This window comes from Chenopodium quinoa, unplaced genomic scaffold (assembly GCF_001683475.1).
Source record: "Chenopodium quinoa cultivar QQ74 unplaced genomic scaffold, ASM168347v1, whole genome shotgun sequence".
Taxonomy (NCBI): Eukaryota; Viridiplantae; Streptophyta; class Magnoliopsida; order Caryophyllales; family Amaranthaceae; genus Chenopodium; species Chenopodium quinoa.
In genome coordinates this window covers 8,347,946-8,363,946 of record NW_018743574.1, presented here as the reverse complement: position 1 = coordinate 8,363,946, position 16,001 = coordinate 8,347,946, and the positions used below count along the sequence as shown (strand labels likewise).

Below are 16,001 nucleotides of genomic sequence, written 5' to 3'. Positions count from 1 at the left end.
CTTAGATCAATAAAGCCATGATATTGAGAATCCACAAATTAAAGTGACCTAATCTTTAATTTGTAACAAGGTCTAAGCCAAAAAGTTTTTTAACACTACTATTTAGTGATCTCTTAGACTTTTCATTGCATATATCAATATATGCATTGGAGATGTATCGAGCAAATAACAATATTTGTATATATATTCCATGATTTATAAATTCTTAGAACTTTTATAATTTTATATTTTCTCTCCGCTTCTAAATAATAGCAACTTTTTAGACTTTAGCGTGAGATTACTTTATAAATTTAACTCGTTTTGAATTTTAACCGAAATGATGATTATTCTCACGATTATGGGCCATGGCCAATGGCCACAAAACAATGTATGTGCTCCAATTAAGAATTGCAACATAAGTAATATTCCCCATGGCTATTAAAGTAAACATGGTTCTATTTTCTAACAATGCTTTTCATTTACTTTTAGAAAAAACAGCCACTCTTTTCTTGTTTAAAAGTAACATAGATATGTATTTTCCTACTTTTAAGTCTTTAGAGTGGTTTAGTGAGTAGATAATGATACTACTCCGTATTATGATAGTGCCAATTTTTGTGATACGTATATTACTTACTTTGTAGAGTATTGATAATATAGTACATACTGGATAACTGTACTTCATACAACATGAAGTATCATTCAACTAAAACTTATTGGCAAACTTGATTTTTTCGAGCTTAAACAACCTATTTACAATCTTGTTATTGCTAGTAACAAGGGGGGAAAAAAAAAAACTAATCATTCATATGTTATAATTTTTTTTAGTAATCTAAATAATACGGAGTACGGAGTAATAAAAAAATCTATTGTTTTATCTTAACAAAAAAACAATACAAGTAATGGGCATCTTATATACTCCATTGTAGAGTCCATAGAATTTGAGCCCTTGCACCATTATTAATACAAAACATGGTAACTGCCTATTAGGCCATAAATGGGCCAAATACTTGCAAGATTCTGTTAAGAGGCCCTTTTGAAAAATGGCCAAGGGCCCAAGACAAAAGAAATATGCCAACGTATATAGTGACATCACTCGATAATGCATAACTTTAATCATTACTCCGTACTGTATTTAATTATCTATGAGTATTAGGACTTTTATATACTGAGTAGTAATTTTAAATTTAATATTAAGAAAATAAACACATTGAAACTAATCCAACGACATACTTCATTAGAAGTATAACACAATGGCAAATTTTTAATTTTTTTTTCCTTTTAGTATATATATGTACATGTATAACAAATGGTTGAATTAATAGTGCAAACGGAAGTAGAGTAAGAAAGGGTTGAACAGAGCTCACATTTCATACTTGCTAAAAGAAGCTCCTATGCTGAAAAATTACAAGAATGTCAATTACAGAATACTTCTTCGTAAGTTAATTAAGTAGTATATCATCGATCATTTCTAAACCAGTTAAGTATCACGTATAAAACGAACGCCAGACAACAGATAGCAGATGCCAACAAGACAGAAACCTGAACCCATACAATGGAACTAAATGCTTCTGAGACAACAGCATTCCAGGACCATATCCAAGCTAGAGAAAAACAGGAACCCAAGACAGCACCTACTATCACCTGGTCGATTGAGTGGAGTTTTTGTGTGACTCTTAGCCATGACTGCACAATCAATCCCAAAAAGAAAAAAGGAAAAGGCTTAAGATTACAGAGACGTGTTCCTCAAGGCTAAAGGGATGTAAAAATAAACGGCTACCATTGACAAATTTAAACAATCAGTAGCGAAGAGTTTGAACCAAGATTTATAGAGTACGTGTCTCAGGCATACCAAGTAGGAGATGACTCAAATGAGATACTCAAACCACAGATTAAGGTTCTCATAATCATTTTTGGATGTTACAAAATTAAGCTTTGATTTCTATAAGACCTGATATTTTTCTAAACTATACATGATAGCTGTAATATTTACTAAAGATATCTTAAATTTGAAGCAAGTCATTAAAGTCAGAATATATATGTTGAATTTCAAAACAGAAGGGCAAGTAGGTGTTTAAGAGTTATAGTTCTTACAAGATATGAGCCAAATGCCAGAGAAACAGCCGCAAAGATCACAGTGGTTTCGTTCACACCCAGCCACTCAATCACTGCAGCAGATATTACAGGATTATAAGTCAATGTAGGAACTTCGTCAAATATAAAGGAGCAGAAAGAAGAATAAAAGAAAACAGAACACAGTTGAACAGACGAGCGAATCCACAATTGGAGAATAAGCTGTTGTGGACTTGTGGTGCACAAGTGCAATGTATTGATGGTTAATTTAATGGAGTGTCATAGTGTATACTATAATTAAAACTGAAGTAACATATCTTTTCAAGAGCCACCGTGTCATGCACTCTGTAATTAGTTGTGGGATCAGTATACTTAATTAGCTTCCTTGGAGGCTAAAGAAGCTGGGGGCCCTTGAAACCTACAGTACTCAATTTTGGAGACTTTAGGAATTGGGTGATATTGTGAGTAATTGTTATTGTTATAGAACAGTGTCTTCCTCTCAATATGTACAGTTTGTTTGATGCTCGCATGTTAGTAGGTTATTTGGTACATATGTATGGTTTCATCACTGTCATCAATCTCATATTGCGATAGCCTAGAGTCCATTTGGTTCTTGGAGATCATTTAGTTTTATTATTGATGCAGCTATTCTGCCAAAAACACCTATGGAGTATAAGTTTAAGAATCGTTGCTTCTTATCCAAAAAAAGAGAAGAAAAAAAAAGTCAGGGAAGCTCAAGACACTCTCATAGCCCAAAAAAAAAAACAGCAGTTTTTCCCAAAGATAATACTTAGTCTTCTCTTATGAAGCCATTCTGCACAACGTTAACGTACATGCGTAACTCTCATGTTAAACAGAACCTTTGCCTTCTATAAGCAGCTACTTAAAGATGGGATGGGCAAATATAATAACCACAGAAAAAGACTTGCATTAATGGTCACTGACAAGTCATTAACCCAAATAATATTATTTTTGCAGTACATATGAATGATATGATAAATCAGAACCTCAAACATGAAAGTAAGGTCCTCAATCTCTATCATGGGGTGACCTTCCTAAATGAAAAACAAAAACCCACTTAACTGTTGAGTCGTATAAAAAAGCCTCATGCACTGCTTCAATGGCCGCGAAATACACACCAAGAATGGAATCCCTTCTACAAAAGAACACAAGGACCACAACATGGTGTAGGAAAGAACCTGCCCTAACTGGTTGATCATCAAGTTCTTAACATTCACATGAGTAATTCTGGTCTACAAAAGTACAGAAAAATTGCAAGGAGCTCAAGTGGCAAGAGTTCCCCTTATCATCCCTACTCTTAAGGCGGGTTTTTTTTTTCAATTTTATCTTATTAGCCTAGTGAACCTCCCCAGGCCATGGCCCTAGTATGAACCTTGTTATAGGTGTTGCGAGCCCATTTCAACTACCAGAAAGGATTCAAAGGAATGGCTATAGGAATTAGGAAGATCATATCCTCCAGGATATTCCTTTATCTTGTTCAAAATCCCATATGAATAACCCCCAGTCCACTAGCTAGTCCAGCCCTTGCCATATTGCCAATATGTGCACTTGACTAGCTAAATCTCTATACAGTAGCCATCATTGTTCAAACATGTTTAATTTCTAAGAGGCCTTGAAAACCTTAGTCCAATGTGTATCTTAACACACACACTACACACCTACACTTCCTAACTTCACTCTTTATTAAGTCAAAAAAGTGCCAGCAAAATTATTAATCTACTACCAAAACTCAAGCATTAAGAAGGTTAAAGAGAATTACTTGACATAATGAAAAACACCACAATATAAAAGATGGATTGCGAATGGGATGATGGCATGCCAGGATCCGATCTCACATTCGCAATCGGACGCTCTTGATTCAAGACTCTTTTCAAAACAACAGAGAGCACAGAGTTCAGAACAGAACCCATGGCAGCCCACACGGCTTGAGCATCATGTCTCCAAAGGATGAAAGCACCAAATAGAACAGAAACCACCCACTTACTCTGCATATCATTGATACATCAAAGATCAAATAATGCAATCATTTTAACTTACTGATTAATCCAAAATCAATGACATTATTATATCAACATTAACCAATGCAAAAATGTCTAAAAGTTGTCCATTTTGCAATCAAAGCAAAATCACGTAATTTAAACCTAAATAATATAGAGTAAATTATTAGTATGATGACACAGACATAAGTTAAAAGTAAAACTACATTACTTCACCCTTTAATCCAACAATTTTAGATGCCGAAAACTCAATAATTTAATCTTGTATGGTTAAGGAATTTTAATGACCTAAACCCAGAAATTGAGACAGCATAGAACTTAATAAGCAAAATTAACAAATAAATGAAATAAATTTTTAAAAAGAAAAACTCACCAAACGATTTAGAGTGGATTCGAATTCAGGAGAAAGAAGAAAAGAGCGAAATTTGGAAGGCCCATCAAGTAAAACTTCTTGCTCAAGAACATGGATGTTTTCTTCTTCATCTTCTGACCTTAAAGCAGCGATTTTTTGGAACTTTTCACCCATTAAACTTCTTTTTCTTCTATCTAAGGAAATTGGGTACATCACAGAAAGAAAATCACAAGAAATTGATGATTTTGGGGAAGAACAACGATGGTGAAAGGAAATGGAACAAGAAGGAAAGTTAGAGTGAGTTGTAAGAAGATTGGGTTTGGTTGGTAAACTTAAAATTTGGAAATGAGTCAAAGGATTTGTCGTTGACATTGGGGAATTTAAGCTTTTTTTCAGCAACAAATTTATTGTGGTTAAAATCGTTTAATATGAAGAACAAACATAAAACCCATATAAAAAATAAGTTAAGTTCGAATATGGTGGACTTGGTGGTTGTTTGTTGTTTAATGTTGACGTGTTGTACTAGTACTTGTGTTTGTGATAGTATCAAGACCTTGCGTAAACTCCATCGATTATGGTTATGTGGCTGCCAATTTTTATTTTTGCTAATCCATTCCTTTCAATCTTCTGTTGCATAATAAATTGTTTTATAGTAGGAGTTAGAGTTGTCAAAAGTTGACACGATTCGAAATACCGACTCAATTCCGATTATTAATCGACCCATTTGAACCCGGAAAAATGGTGACCCAAACCCGACCTAAAACCAACCCTAGACCTGAGTATGTGAGACCCGAACCCGAACATGAACTGACCTGGAGATGACCCAACCCGAATGTAACTCGTAAATTATTGACCTGAACCGAACCTGCCTTGAATCGAAATTGACCCAAATCCGTTTTAACCCGTATGGTTCCAAACGACATTATATGACCCCGAGAAGTATTCCCTAGAATTTCATGAATTTTCAAAACCCGGGTCCCGAATACTCCAAAAATATTGAAAAGCGTGGATATTAGCCTTTAATTTTGGAATTTTTGACTTTATTTTAACACGGATATAAAAATTGCCGAAATTTTTACTATGCTCCCAAATACCCTTCGGGAGTCCAATTGGGTGGGTGGAACCGTCCAATTTGCCTTTAAATGACCAATTTACCGGTTTACAACTTGCATCGATTTCATTAATTCAAGCCAACCACGAAAATTTATGACAAAAAATATTGATCATATATGGTTCCAAACGGCATTATATGACCCCGAGATGCATCCTATAGAATTTCAAGAAATTTCGACACCAAGCCTCGAAACCTCCAAAACTTCTCAAAAAGCGTGGATATTAGCCTTTAATTTTGGAATTTTTGTACTTTTTTTTCGCTTGGAAATAAAAATTGCAAAAATGTTTACCATGGTCCCAAATACCTTCTGGGAGACCAATTGGGTGGGTGGAACCGTCCAATTTATCTTTAAACGACCAATTTACCGGTTTACAACTTGCACTGATTTCATTAATTCTAGCCAACCACGAACATTTATGACAACAAATAATGATCATATATAGTTCCAAACGACATTATATGACCCCGAGACGCATCCCATAGAATTTGAAGACTTTTCGACATTAGGCCCCAAAATCATCAAAATTTCTTAAAAAGCCTAGATATTAGCCTTTAATTTTGGAATTTTTTGACTTTTAATTGTCCGAAAATAAAAAATTGCCGAAATGTTTACCATGGTCCCTAATACCCTCTGGGAGTCCAATTGGGTTGGTGGAACCATCCAATTTGCCTTTAAACGACCAATTTATCGGTTTACAACTTACACCGATTTCATTAATTCAAGCCTACCACGAACATTTATGACAACAAACAATGACCATATATGGTTCCAAACGACATTATTTGACCTTAAGATTTATTCTCTAGAGTTTCAAGAATTTTCGAAACCAGGCCCCGAATAGTCCAAAAGTTCTCAAAAAACGTGGATATTAGCCTTCAAATTTGGAAATATTTGCCTTTTTCGCCCGGATATTAAAATTCCGAAATATTTACCATGGTCCCAAATACCCTCTGGTAGTCCAATTGGGTGGGTGGAACTGTCCAATTTGCCTTTAAACGATCAATTTACCGATTTACAACTTGCACCGATTTCATTAATTCAATCCAACCATGAACATTTATGAAACAAATAATGATCATATATGGTTCCAAATGGCATTATATGACCCCGAAATTCATTCCATAGAATTTCAAGACTTTTCGACACCGGGCCTCGAAACCTCCAAAATTTCTCAAATAACGTGGTTATTAACCTTCAATTTCGGATTTTTTTGACTTTTTATTCGCCCGTAAATAAAAATTGCCAAAATTTTTACCATGGTCCCTAATATCCTCCGGGAGTCCAATTGGGTGGGTGAAACCGTTCAATTTTCCTTTAAACGACCAATTTACCGATTTTCAATTTAATCTGATTTCATTAATTTAAGCCTACCACGAACATTTATGACAACAAATAATGACCATATATGGTTCCAAACAAAATCTTATGACCTCGAGATTTATTCTTTAGAATTTAAAGAATTTTCAAAACCTGGCCCTGATAACTCCAAAATTTCTTAAAAAACGTGGATATTCCCTTCAATTTTGGATTTTTTTTTACTTTTATTCGCCCGAAAATAAAAATTGCTAAAATGTTTACCATGGTCCCTAATACCCTTTGGGATCCCAATTGGGTGGGTGGAACCATCCAATTTGCCTTTAAACGACCAATTTACCGGTTTACAACTTACACCGATTTCGTTAATTCAAGCCTACCACAAACATTTATGACAACAAATAATGATCATATATGGTTCCAAACGACGTTATATGACCCCAAGATGTATTCCCTAGAATTTAGAGAATTTTCAAAGTCGGGCCCAGAATAGTCCAAAAATTCTCAAAAAACGTGGATATTAGGCTTCAATTTTGGAATTTTTTGACTTTTTTTTGGCCTTGAAATAAAAATTTCCGAAATGTTTACCATGGTCCCTAGTACCCTCCGAAAGCCCAATTGAGTGGGTGGAACCATCCAATTTGCCTCTAAACAACCAATTAACCTATTTACAACTTACACCGATTTCATTAATTCAAGATTACCACGAACATTTATGACAACAAATATTGACCATATATGGTTCCAAACGACATTATATGACCTCGAGATTTATTCTCTAGAATTTCTTAAATTTTCGAAACTGGCCCCGATGATTCCAAAAATTCTCAAAAAGCGTTGATATTAGTCTTCAATTTTGTAAATTTTTGAATTTTTTTCCGCCCGGATATTAAAATTGTCGAAATATTTACCATGGTACCAGATACTCTCCGTGAGTCCATTTTGGTGGGTGTAACTGTCCAATTTGCCTTTAAACGACCATTTTACCAATTTACAACTTACACCGATTTCATTAATTCAAGCCAATCACGAACATTCATGAAAACAAATAATGATCAAATATGGTTCCTGTAGACACCTATTTGTGTCTCCCCAAAACCAAACCCAGTGATGAGTATCTTTCGCGTCGAATCATAATCGAATGAAGTGAAAGTGTGGAAGGTTTAGTGTTGCGGATAGTTAATTTTCTTTCTCTTCTCTCTGTTTTTGAAAACTTATTTTAAGAAAACAGTCGATCCAGTTTGGTTGGTCCATGATATGGGTCCAATATTAGTGTAGTTGTATGGGACTTGACAAGAGCTTTCCAACGATATATTATAAGCCCAATTTCGATGAATATTGAGGAAGTTATGGCCAATTTACCAAACTGGACCCGGTTTGAGCCTTATGTGCGGCCCAATGATCTAGGGGAAGACCTAATATGATTTATCATTCCTAATGCAATTAGGAATGGTTTTAGTCTTCTAGATTCTTCTAGAAGGTTCTTTTCATTCCTAATTCAATTAGCATTGATAAATTGACTTTTGTTGACTTTTCAGAGTTTTAATTAAAATAAAAGAGCATTTTTGAGGAAAATACGATTTTATCCTCCTGTACGGTAATTTTTATCTGATTTTAGAAAACGCGTGAATTTCTGAAATCAGCGCCAAACGCTAGCTATAGCGCCTGGCGCCAGTAGGCGCCAACAGCCAGCGTTGGCGCTGGTTCATTTTTCTGTGCGCCAGGGCTCTGTTTTGTTAATTTTATCTTTTTGGCTGATTTTCTCTATAAATAACGTCGTAAAAACTCCGTTTTCATTCACCTACAACCAGTTTTCATCAATAATCATCTACAATCTTCCTAAAGCTTATTCTCTCTCTCTTTTCTAAACTAGCCTTCTCTCAAATACAAAATTCCGCATTCGCAAGATCTAGAAACACCTAGCCATATTCAAAGTTGTCTTCGCCCTAGACGTGAAAGGTTTAATTTCTGAGGTTTTGGTCCCAAATCTCTCTTTCAATTATTTAATTTAATTGTTTTGTTTATTGTTTTCCTTGAAGTTACTAACGTGGGTATTTTTTTATTAGAAAGAGGTACGAGGCATCAAAGTAAGTGCTTTAATGGTTTTAATTGATGTTATGATGTAGAAATCATGCTTAGATTGTTATTTTGATTCCTAGTATCATGTCTAGGGTAATTTTAATATCAAGTATGATTAAAAGTATGATGCTTCCTATTTTCTTCCTAATGTTTACGATTGTTAGTATCATGTTAGGGTTAAAGATTTGATTTTTATTGCTTAGTGACATGCTAGGATTTGTTATTAATCTTGTTAGTATCATGCCAGGATCTTGCTATTTTTATTATGCTTTAACATGATTTATGATTATTTTTATAATTATTTTGATTATGATTATAATTTTATTATTGCTATTATTATTATTATTATTATTATTATTATTATTATTATTATTATTATTATTATTATTATTATTATTATTATTATTATTATTATTATTATTATTATTATTATTATTATTATGATTAACATGATTATTATTATGATTAATATGATTGTTATTATTTTGATTATTGTTATGATTGTTATTAACATGATTTATTATTATTATTATGTTGCTTGATATTTATTGTTATTGCTTGATCACACCTTTTATGCACGTTTAAAGGGAATTAGTACTTGTAATCACGCTTAATAAGATAATTAATAATCTTGTTTAGGGTTAACTTGATTATAATTCAAGTGATCGCCAATAATAGTTTTATTTGTGCATTATATTCAACCAACATAGATAAACAGGTTTAGGGTTAATCCTAATGATTGCATGTTAGTCAGAAAGCGCACATAAATACGATCAGAATAAAGTAGAGGCCTATTATTAGGGCAGGTTCAATATCTTTTAGATTGGATTTGTACCTTCATCCCCGAACCCTTATTTGGCTTATGGAGTTGACGATCTCTTGGATCGTTAAGGGGTGTAACCTTCACCCTGTGAACGGTTTACAAGTTCCTAAAACTTGTTGGCGACTCTTTTGCTCTATCTTCTTTCCCTTTGGACGCCACCGTACTTAAGTGTATGATCACAGTGGGGTTCAAGCTAGGGGTTAACGCTTGAAATTTATTCCCCACAGTTCCAAACGACATTATATGACCTCGAAATGTATCCCATAGAATTTCAAGACTTTTCGACACCGGGCCACGAAACCTCCAAAATTTCTCAAAAATTGTGGATATTAGCCTTTAATTTTGGAATTTTTTGACTTTTTATCCGCTCAGAAATAAAAATAGCCGAAATATTTACTAATGTCCCTAATACACCCCGGGAGTCCAATTTGGTGGGCTAAACCATACAATTTTTCTTTAAACGACCAATTTACCGATTTACAACTTAAACCGATTTCATTAATTTAAGCCTACCATGAACATTTATGACAACAAATAATGACCATATATGGTTCAAAACGACATCTTATGACCTCGAGATTTATTCTTTAGAATTTCAAGAATTTTTAAAACCGGGCCCCGATGAATCCAAAATTTCCCAAAAAGCGTGGATATAAGCCTTCAATTTGGAACTTTTTGACTTTTTTTCCCTCGGATATAAAAATTTCCGAAATTTTTACCATGGTCCCTAATATCTTCTGGGAGTCCAATTGAGTGGGTGGAACCATCCATTTTGCCTTTAAACGACCAATTTACCGGTTTACAACTTATACCGATTTCATTAATTCAAGCCTACCACGAACATTGATGACAAAAAAAATGATCATATATGGTTCCAAATTACGTTACATGACCCCAAGATGTATTCCCTAAATTTAATGAATTTTCAAAACCGAGTCCCGTATAGTCCAAAAATTCTCAAAATACGAGGATATTAGCCTTCACTTTTGTAATTTTTTGACCTTTTTTGCCCCGATATAAAAATTGCCAAAATGTTTACCATGCTCCCAAATATCCTCTGGTAGCCCAATTGGGTGGGTGGAACTGTCCAATTTGCCTTTAAACGACCAATTTACCGTTACAACTTGCACCGATTTCATTAAATCAAGCCAACCACGAACATTTATGACAACAAAAAATTATCATATATGGTTCCAAACGGCATTATATGACCCCGAAATGCATCCCATAGAATCTCAAGACTTTTCGACACCGGGTCTCAAAACCTCCAAAATTTCTCAAAAAGCGTGGATAATTAACCTTCAATTTCGGAATTTTTTGACTTTTTATTCGCCCGGAAATAAAAGTTGCCGAAATGTTTACCATGGTCCCTAATACCCTCAGGGAGTCCAATTGGGTGGGTGGAACCATCCAATTTGCGTTTAAACGACCAATTTACCGATTTTCAACTTAAACTTATTTCATTAATTCAAGCCTACCACGAACATTTATGACAACAAATAATGACCATATATGGTTCCAAACGACATCTTATGACCTCGAGATTAATTCTTTAGAATTTCAAGAATATTCGAAACCGGGCCCGGTAACCCCAAAATTTCTCAAAAAGCGTGGATATTAGCCTTCAATTTTGGAATTTTTTTACTTTTATTCGCTCGAAAATAAAAATTACCAAAATGTTTACCATGGTCCTCAATACCCTCCGGGAGCCCAATTGGGTGGGTGGAACCATCCAATTTGGCTTTAAATGACCAATTTACTGGTTTACAACTTACACCGATTTCATTAATTCAAGCCTACCACGAACATTTATGACAACTAATAATGATCATATATGGTTCCAAACGACGTTATATGACTCCAAGATGTATTAACTAGAATTTAAAGAATTTTCAAAATCAGGTCCCGAATAGTCCAAAAATTCTCAACAAACGTGAATATTAGCCTTCAATTTTTGAATGTTTTGACTTTTTTTGCCCGGATATTAAAATTGCCGAAATTTTTACCATGATCCCAAATACTCTGTGGGAGTCAAATTAGGTGGGTGGAACCGTCCAATTTGCCTTTAAACGACCAATTTACCAGTTTATAACTTGCTCGATTTCATTAATTCAAGCCAAACACGAACATTTATGACCACAAATAATGATCATATATGGTTCCAAACGACATTATATAACCCTGAAATGTATCCCATAGAATTTCAAGACTTTTCGACACTGGGACTCGAAACCTCCAAAATTTCTCATAAGTTGTGGATATTAGCCTTTAATTTTGGATTTTTTTTTACTTTTTATTCGCCCGGAAATAAAAATTGCAGAAATATTTACCATGGTCCCTAATACCCTCCGGGAATCCAATTGGGTGGGCGGAACCATCCAATTTTCTTTTAAACGACCAATTTACCGATTTACAACTTAAACCAATTTAATTAATTTAAGCTTACCACGAAAATTTATAACATCAAATAATGGTCATATATGGTTCCAAAAAACTCTTATGACCTCGAGATTTATTCTTTAGAATTTCAAGAATTTTCGAAACCGGGCCCTGATAACTCCAAAATTTCTTTAAAAGCGTGGATATTAGCTTTTAATTTTGGAATTTTTTGACTTTTATTCGCTCGAAAATAAAAATTGCCAAAATGTTTACCATGGTCCCTTATACTCTCCGGGATCCCAATTGGGTGGGTGGAACCATCCAATTTGCATTTAAACGACCAATTTTCCTATTTACAACTTACACCGATTTCATTAATTTAAGCTTGCCACGAACATTTATGACAACAAATAATGACCATATATGGTTCCAAATGACATAATATGACCTCGAGATTTATTCTCTAGAATTTCCTGAATTTTTGAAACAGGACCCCGATGATTCCAAAAATTCTCAAAAAGCGTGGATATTAGTCTTTAATTTTGAAATTTTTTGAATTTTTTCCGCCCGAATATTAAAATTGCCGAAATGTTTACCATGGTCCAAGATACTCCTCTTGAGTCCAATTGGGTGGGTGGAACCGTACAATTTGCCTTTAAACGACCAATTTACCGGTTTACAACTTACACCAATTTCATTAATTCAAGCCTAATACGAACATTTATGAATACAAATAATGATCATATATGGTTCCAAACTACATTATATGACCCTATGATGTATTTTCTAGAATTTATAGAATTTTCAAAACTGGGCCCTGAATAGTCCAAATATTTAAAGTTTTAATTTGTTTGAACTTGAGGATCAATTAATCTTGATTAACGTTCTTGTAAGCCTAAATTCTTAGGCATCATGGTTATTTTTAGATGATGATGCTTGCTGAGGATGCTGCTGCTGCTGATGATGATGATAATGATGTATGATGATGGTGATGTATGATGATGATGATGATGATTTATGATGATGATGTATGGATTTATAGCGGATACTTTTTTTTTTCTTTTTTTTAAAAAAAATGTTTTATGCGGATATCTTTTTATATTTTATGCGGAAAATGGATCAAATTATTTTCTGGGAAATTGGATCAAACTATTTTATTAAAATTGGAACAAGTTGTTTCTTACAACTTTGCCTCTTTAACTTTGTCTTTCACTAAGTAATGGGCTTCTCACGTTGAAGTGTTGAACACATAACTTTTTCATTTTTTTAGAAATAAAATACGGTATGTTAATTGGAGTGTTTAATAATGTAATGATAAAGTTTCATAACCAATGGCGCCAAGTAAGTTTAGAATGAGCGCTGAAGTAAAATTGTTTTTTTGAATGTGTGTTTGTATATGTCATTAACAATTAATAGTTTTCTATTCATAAAGAAGTTTATTAGGCCCAAGTAGCTTGCCATTATAGTGCTTCAAAATGAATTAGGCCCATTTAGTGTTTATTAATGTTATAGCTATGAGGTCTCAAATTCCCAAAATATAAGCTAATGTATTATGCACATTATATATTGTGGCATTTTCATTTTACTACTTGACTGCAGTGCGAGGGTTAGACATGTGAGACACTCATAATGGGGGTGAAGACTTTGGCGAGCGGGTTATTACCTTTTATAGTCAGTCAGGAATTTGTAGACACATTGGAGGAAAATTGAGTTTGATCTTATAGCTGGGATCACCATCTAAAGTGAAAATTTCATGAAGGTTTCGAGGAAGAGTACCTAAGCTGAAGTTCCAAAATCTGCCAGATTGTCTCCCCAGTAGCATTTGAAAGAAGAATAAGATTTCCAATATCTAAATGGTGAGCTACTATGCTCATCAACGTGCATTGATGGAAATAATGAGTGTGAAGGATGTTCCAAACTCTGCTAGATTGTCTCCCCAATAGCATTTGAAAGCAGAATATCTAAAAGCTGTGTGAAGGATGTTCCAAACTCTGCTAGATTGTCTCCCCAATAGCATTTGAAAGCAAAATATCTAAAAGCTGAGCTACTGAATTATTTGCCTGATCATTAGATATATTTGATGACCAAAAGATATTGTTCTGTTCATCTAGGGAATGAAGATTACTATCCTCGGAAACTTTGAGCACCCCAAAAGAAGTATTGTGTAGGGTCCCTCTATGAGCGTGGGGTTTCCTTAGGCGTGGGGTCCCTCTATAAGCGTGGGGTTTCCTTGGGCATTGGCCCTGCCCCTATATAAGCGTGGTGTCCCTCGGGCATGGGGTCCTCCCTAAGGCGTGGGGCTTATTAGTTGGGCGTGGGGTCGGTTGGTTGGGCGTGGGATTGGTTTGTTGGCGTGGGGTTGGTCCTAGGGCGTGGGGTTGGTTCGTTTAGAGTTTCTCCTTGGGCGTGGGGTTCTTCCTTGGGCGTGGGGTTTCTTCCTTGGGAGTGGGGTTCTTCCTCAGTCGTGGGGTCCCTCTTTAAGCGTGAGTTTTGAGCTTAGGCGTGGGGTTTCAAGATGGACGTAGGGTTGATACATTAGGCGTGGGGTATAAGGATGGGCGTGGGGTTATTACTTGGGCTTGGGGTTTGAGTTTAGGCATGGGATCCCTCTTAGGCGTGGGGTTTTTCCTTGGGCGTGGGGTCCTCTCTTTAGGCTTGGGGTTTGAGTAAAGGCGTGGGGTTTCTTCCTAGGGCGTGGGGTATGAGATTAGGCGTGAGGTTGGAGTTTGGGCGTGGGATTTCATCTTGGGCGTGGAGTTTTATCTTGGGCATGGGGTTTGAGCTTGGGCGTGGAGTTTGAGCTTGGGCGTGTGGTTTGAACTTGGGCGTGGAGTTTCTTCATTGGGCGTGGGGTTTCTTTCTAGGGCGTGGGGTTCTTCATTGGGCGTGGGGTTTGAGTTTTGGGCGTAGGGTTGATACAGTAGGGGTGGGGTTTCTCCTAGGGCGTGGGGTTTCATGATGGGCGTGGGGTTCTTCCTTGGGCGTGGGGTTTGTGCTTCGGTGTGGGGTTTCTCCTAGGGCATGGGGTTTCATGATGGGCGTGGGGTTTGAGCTTCGGCGTGGGGTTTCTTCCTTGGGCTTGGGCAAGGGGCCGTGTGGCGCATGCGTCGCCTGGTTGAAAAGCCAGTGGCGCGAAACTACCGTGTGATGGATTATTACTGAACGCCTCTAAGTTAAAATCCGGGCCAGAAGCGACGCATGCGCCCACCGCTCGATGCCGTCCTACAGTAGGGGTTTCGGTACATGTCGTAGGCTAAGCTCGCGCGGTGGATACTGAAATTCAGCCCTATGTCACTTCGATTCGTCCCTCCCCCCACCCTATTCCCTAAAAACACCTATATTTTAGAAAACGAGGTTAGCGATGCATCTCGTATGCTAAAAAAGGCTAAGTACGGGATTAAGAGGTGTCACAAAGCCTTAGTGTTGGGATGTTGGATGGTACAAGTGGGCAAGGGGCCGTGTGGCATGTGCATAAGACATGTGCACCCAAGGACAAGGCATACCGGGTTCCGAGCACTATTTACGACTCCCAAGGCCCTTAAGACATGAAGTTTAAGGATGAATTAGATGGTTTCGGACACTGTTTATGACTCCCAAGGGTCGTTGGGAACCCAAGAAAGTACTTAGATGCATAATCTCGCCGGGTGAAAAAATGATATACGGAAGCCAAATATGAAGGCAATAAAACACGAAATCGGAACAATTTAGGATGTGTCGGGACCTAGTGTGGGAATTTCACGGAACATTACAGGATGCATCATAGGGACATATAATATTGTTTCGACTCATATGTGACCATTATTCGACTACGTACAGGCCCCGTGAAAGCTTATAACCTATACAGGAGGAGTGTACGAAAACGAGTAAATTGA

The 16,001-nt window shown here is 36.0% G+C and overlaps 1 protein-coding gene across 1 annotated transcript; it reads right to left on the bottom strand.

The window, feature by feature from the left end:
* Positions 1-1,313: 1,313 nt before the first annotated feature.
* LOC110682525 (lipid phosphate phosphatase epsilon 1, chloroplastic-like) lies at positions 1,314-4,917 on the bottom strand. The gene is made up of 4 exons (XM_021858867.1): positions 4,441-4,917; positions 3,830-4,055; positions 2,071-2,144; positions 1,314-1,662 (listed from the first exon to the last, which is right to left on the bottom strand). The coding sequence occupies exons 1-4, from the start codon at positions 4,789-4,791 to the stop codon at positions 1,435-1,437; spliced, it is 879 nt and encodes a 292-aa protein (XP_021714559.1). The 5' UTR covers positions 4,792-4,917; the 3' UTR covers positions 1,314-1,434.
* Positions 4,918-16,001: the final 11,084 nt, after the last annotated feature.

Excerpts from the sequence above, each read along its gene's own strand:
- LOC110682525 (XM_021858867.1), bottom strand. The coding sequence starts at position 4,791 with ATGTCAACGACAAATCCTTTGACTCATTTCCAAATTTTAAGTTTACCA. Across the intron at positions 4,056-4,440 it reads AATCCACTCTAAATCGTTTG|AGTAAGTGGGTGGTTTCTGT; the intron begins GTGAGTTTTTCT and ends AATGATATGCAG. Across the intron at positions 2,145-3,829 it reads GGTGTTTTTCATTATGTCAA|TGATTGAGTGGCTGGGTGTG; the intron begins GTAATTCTCTTT and ends TATCTGCTGCAG.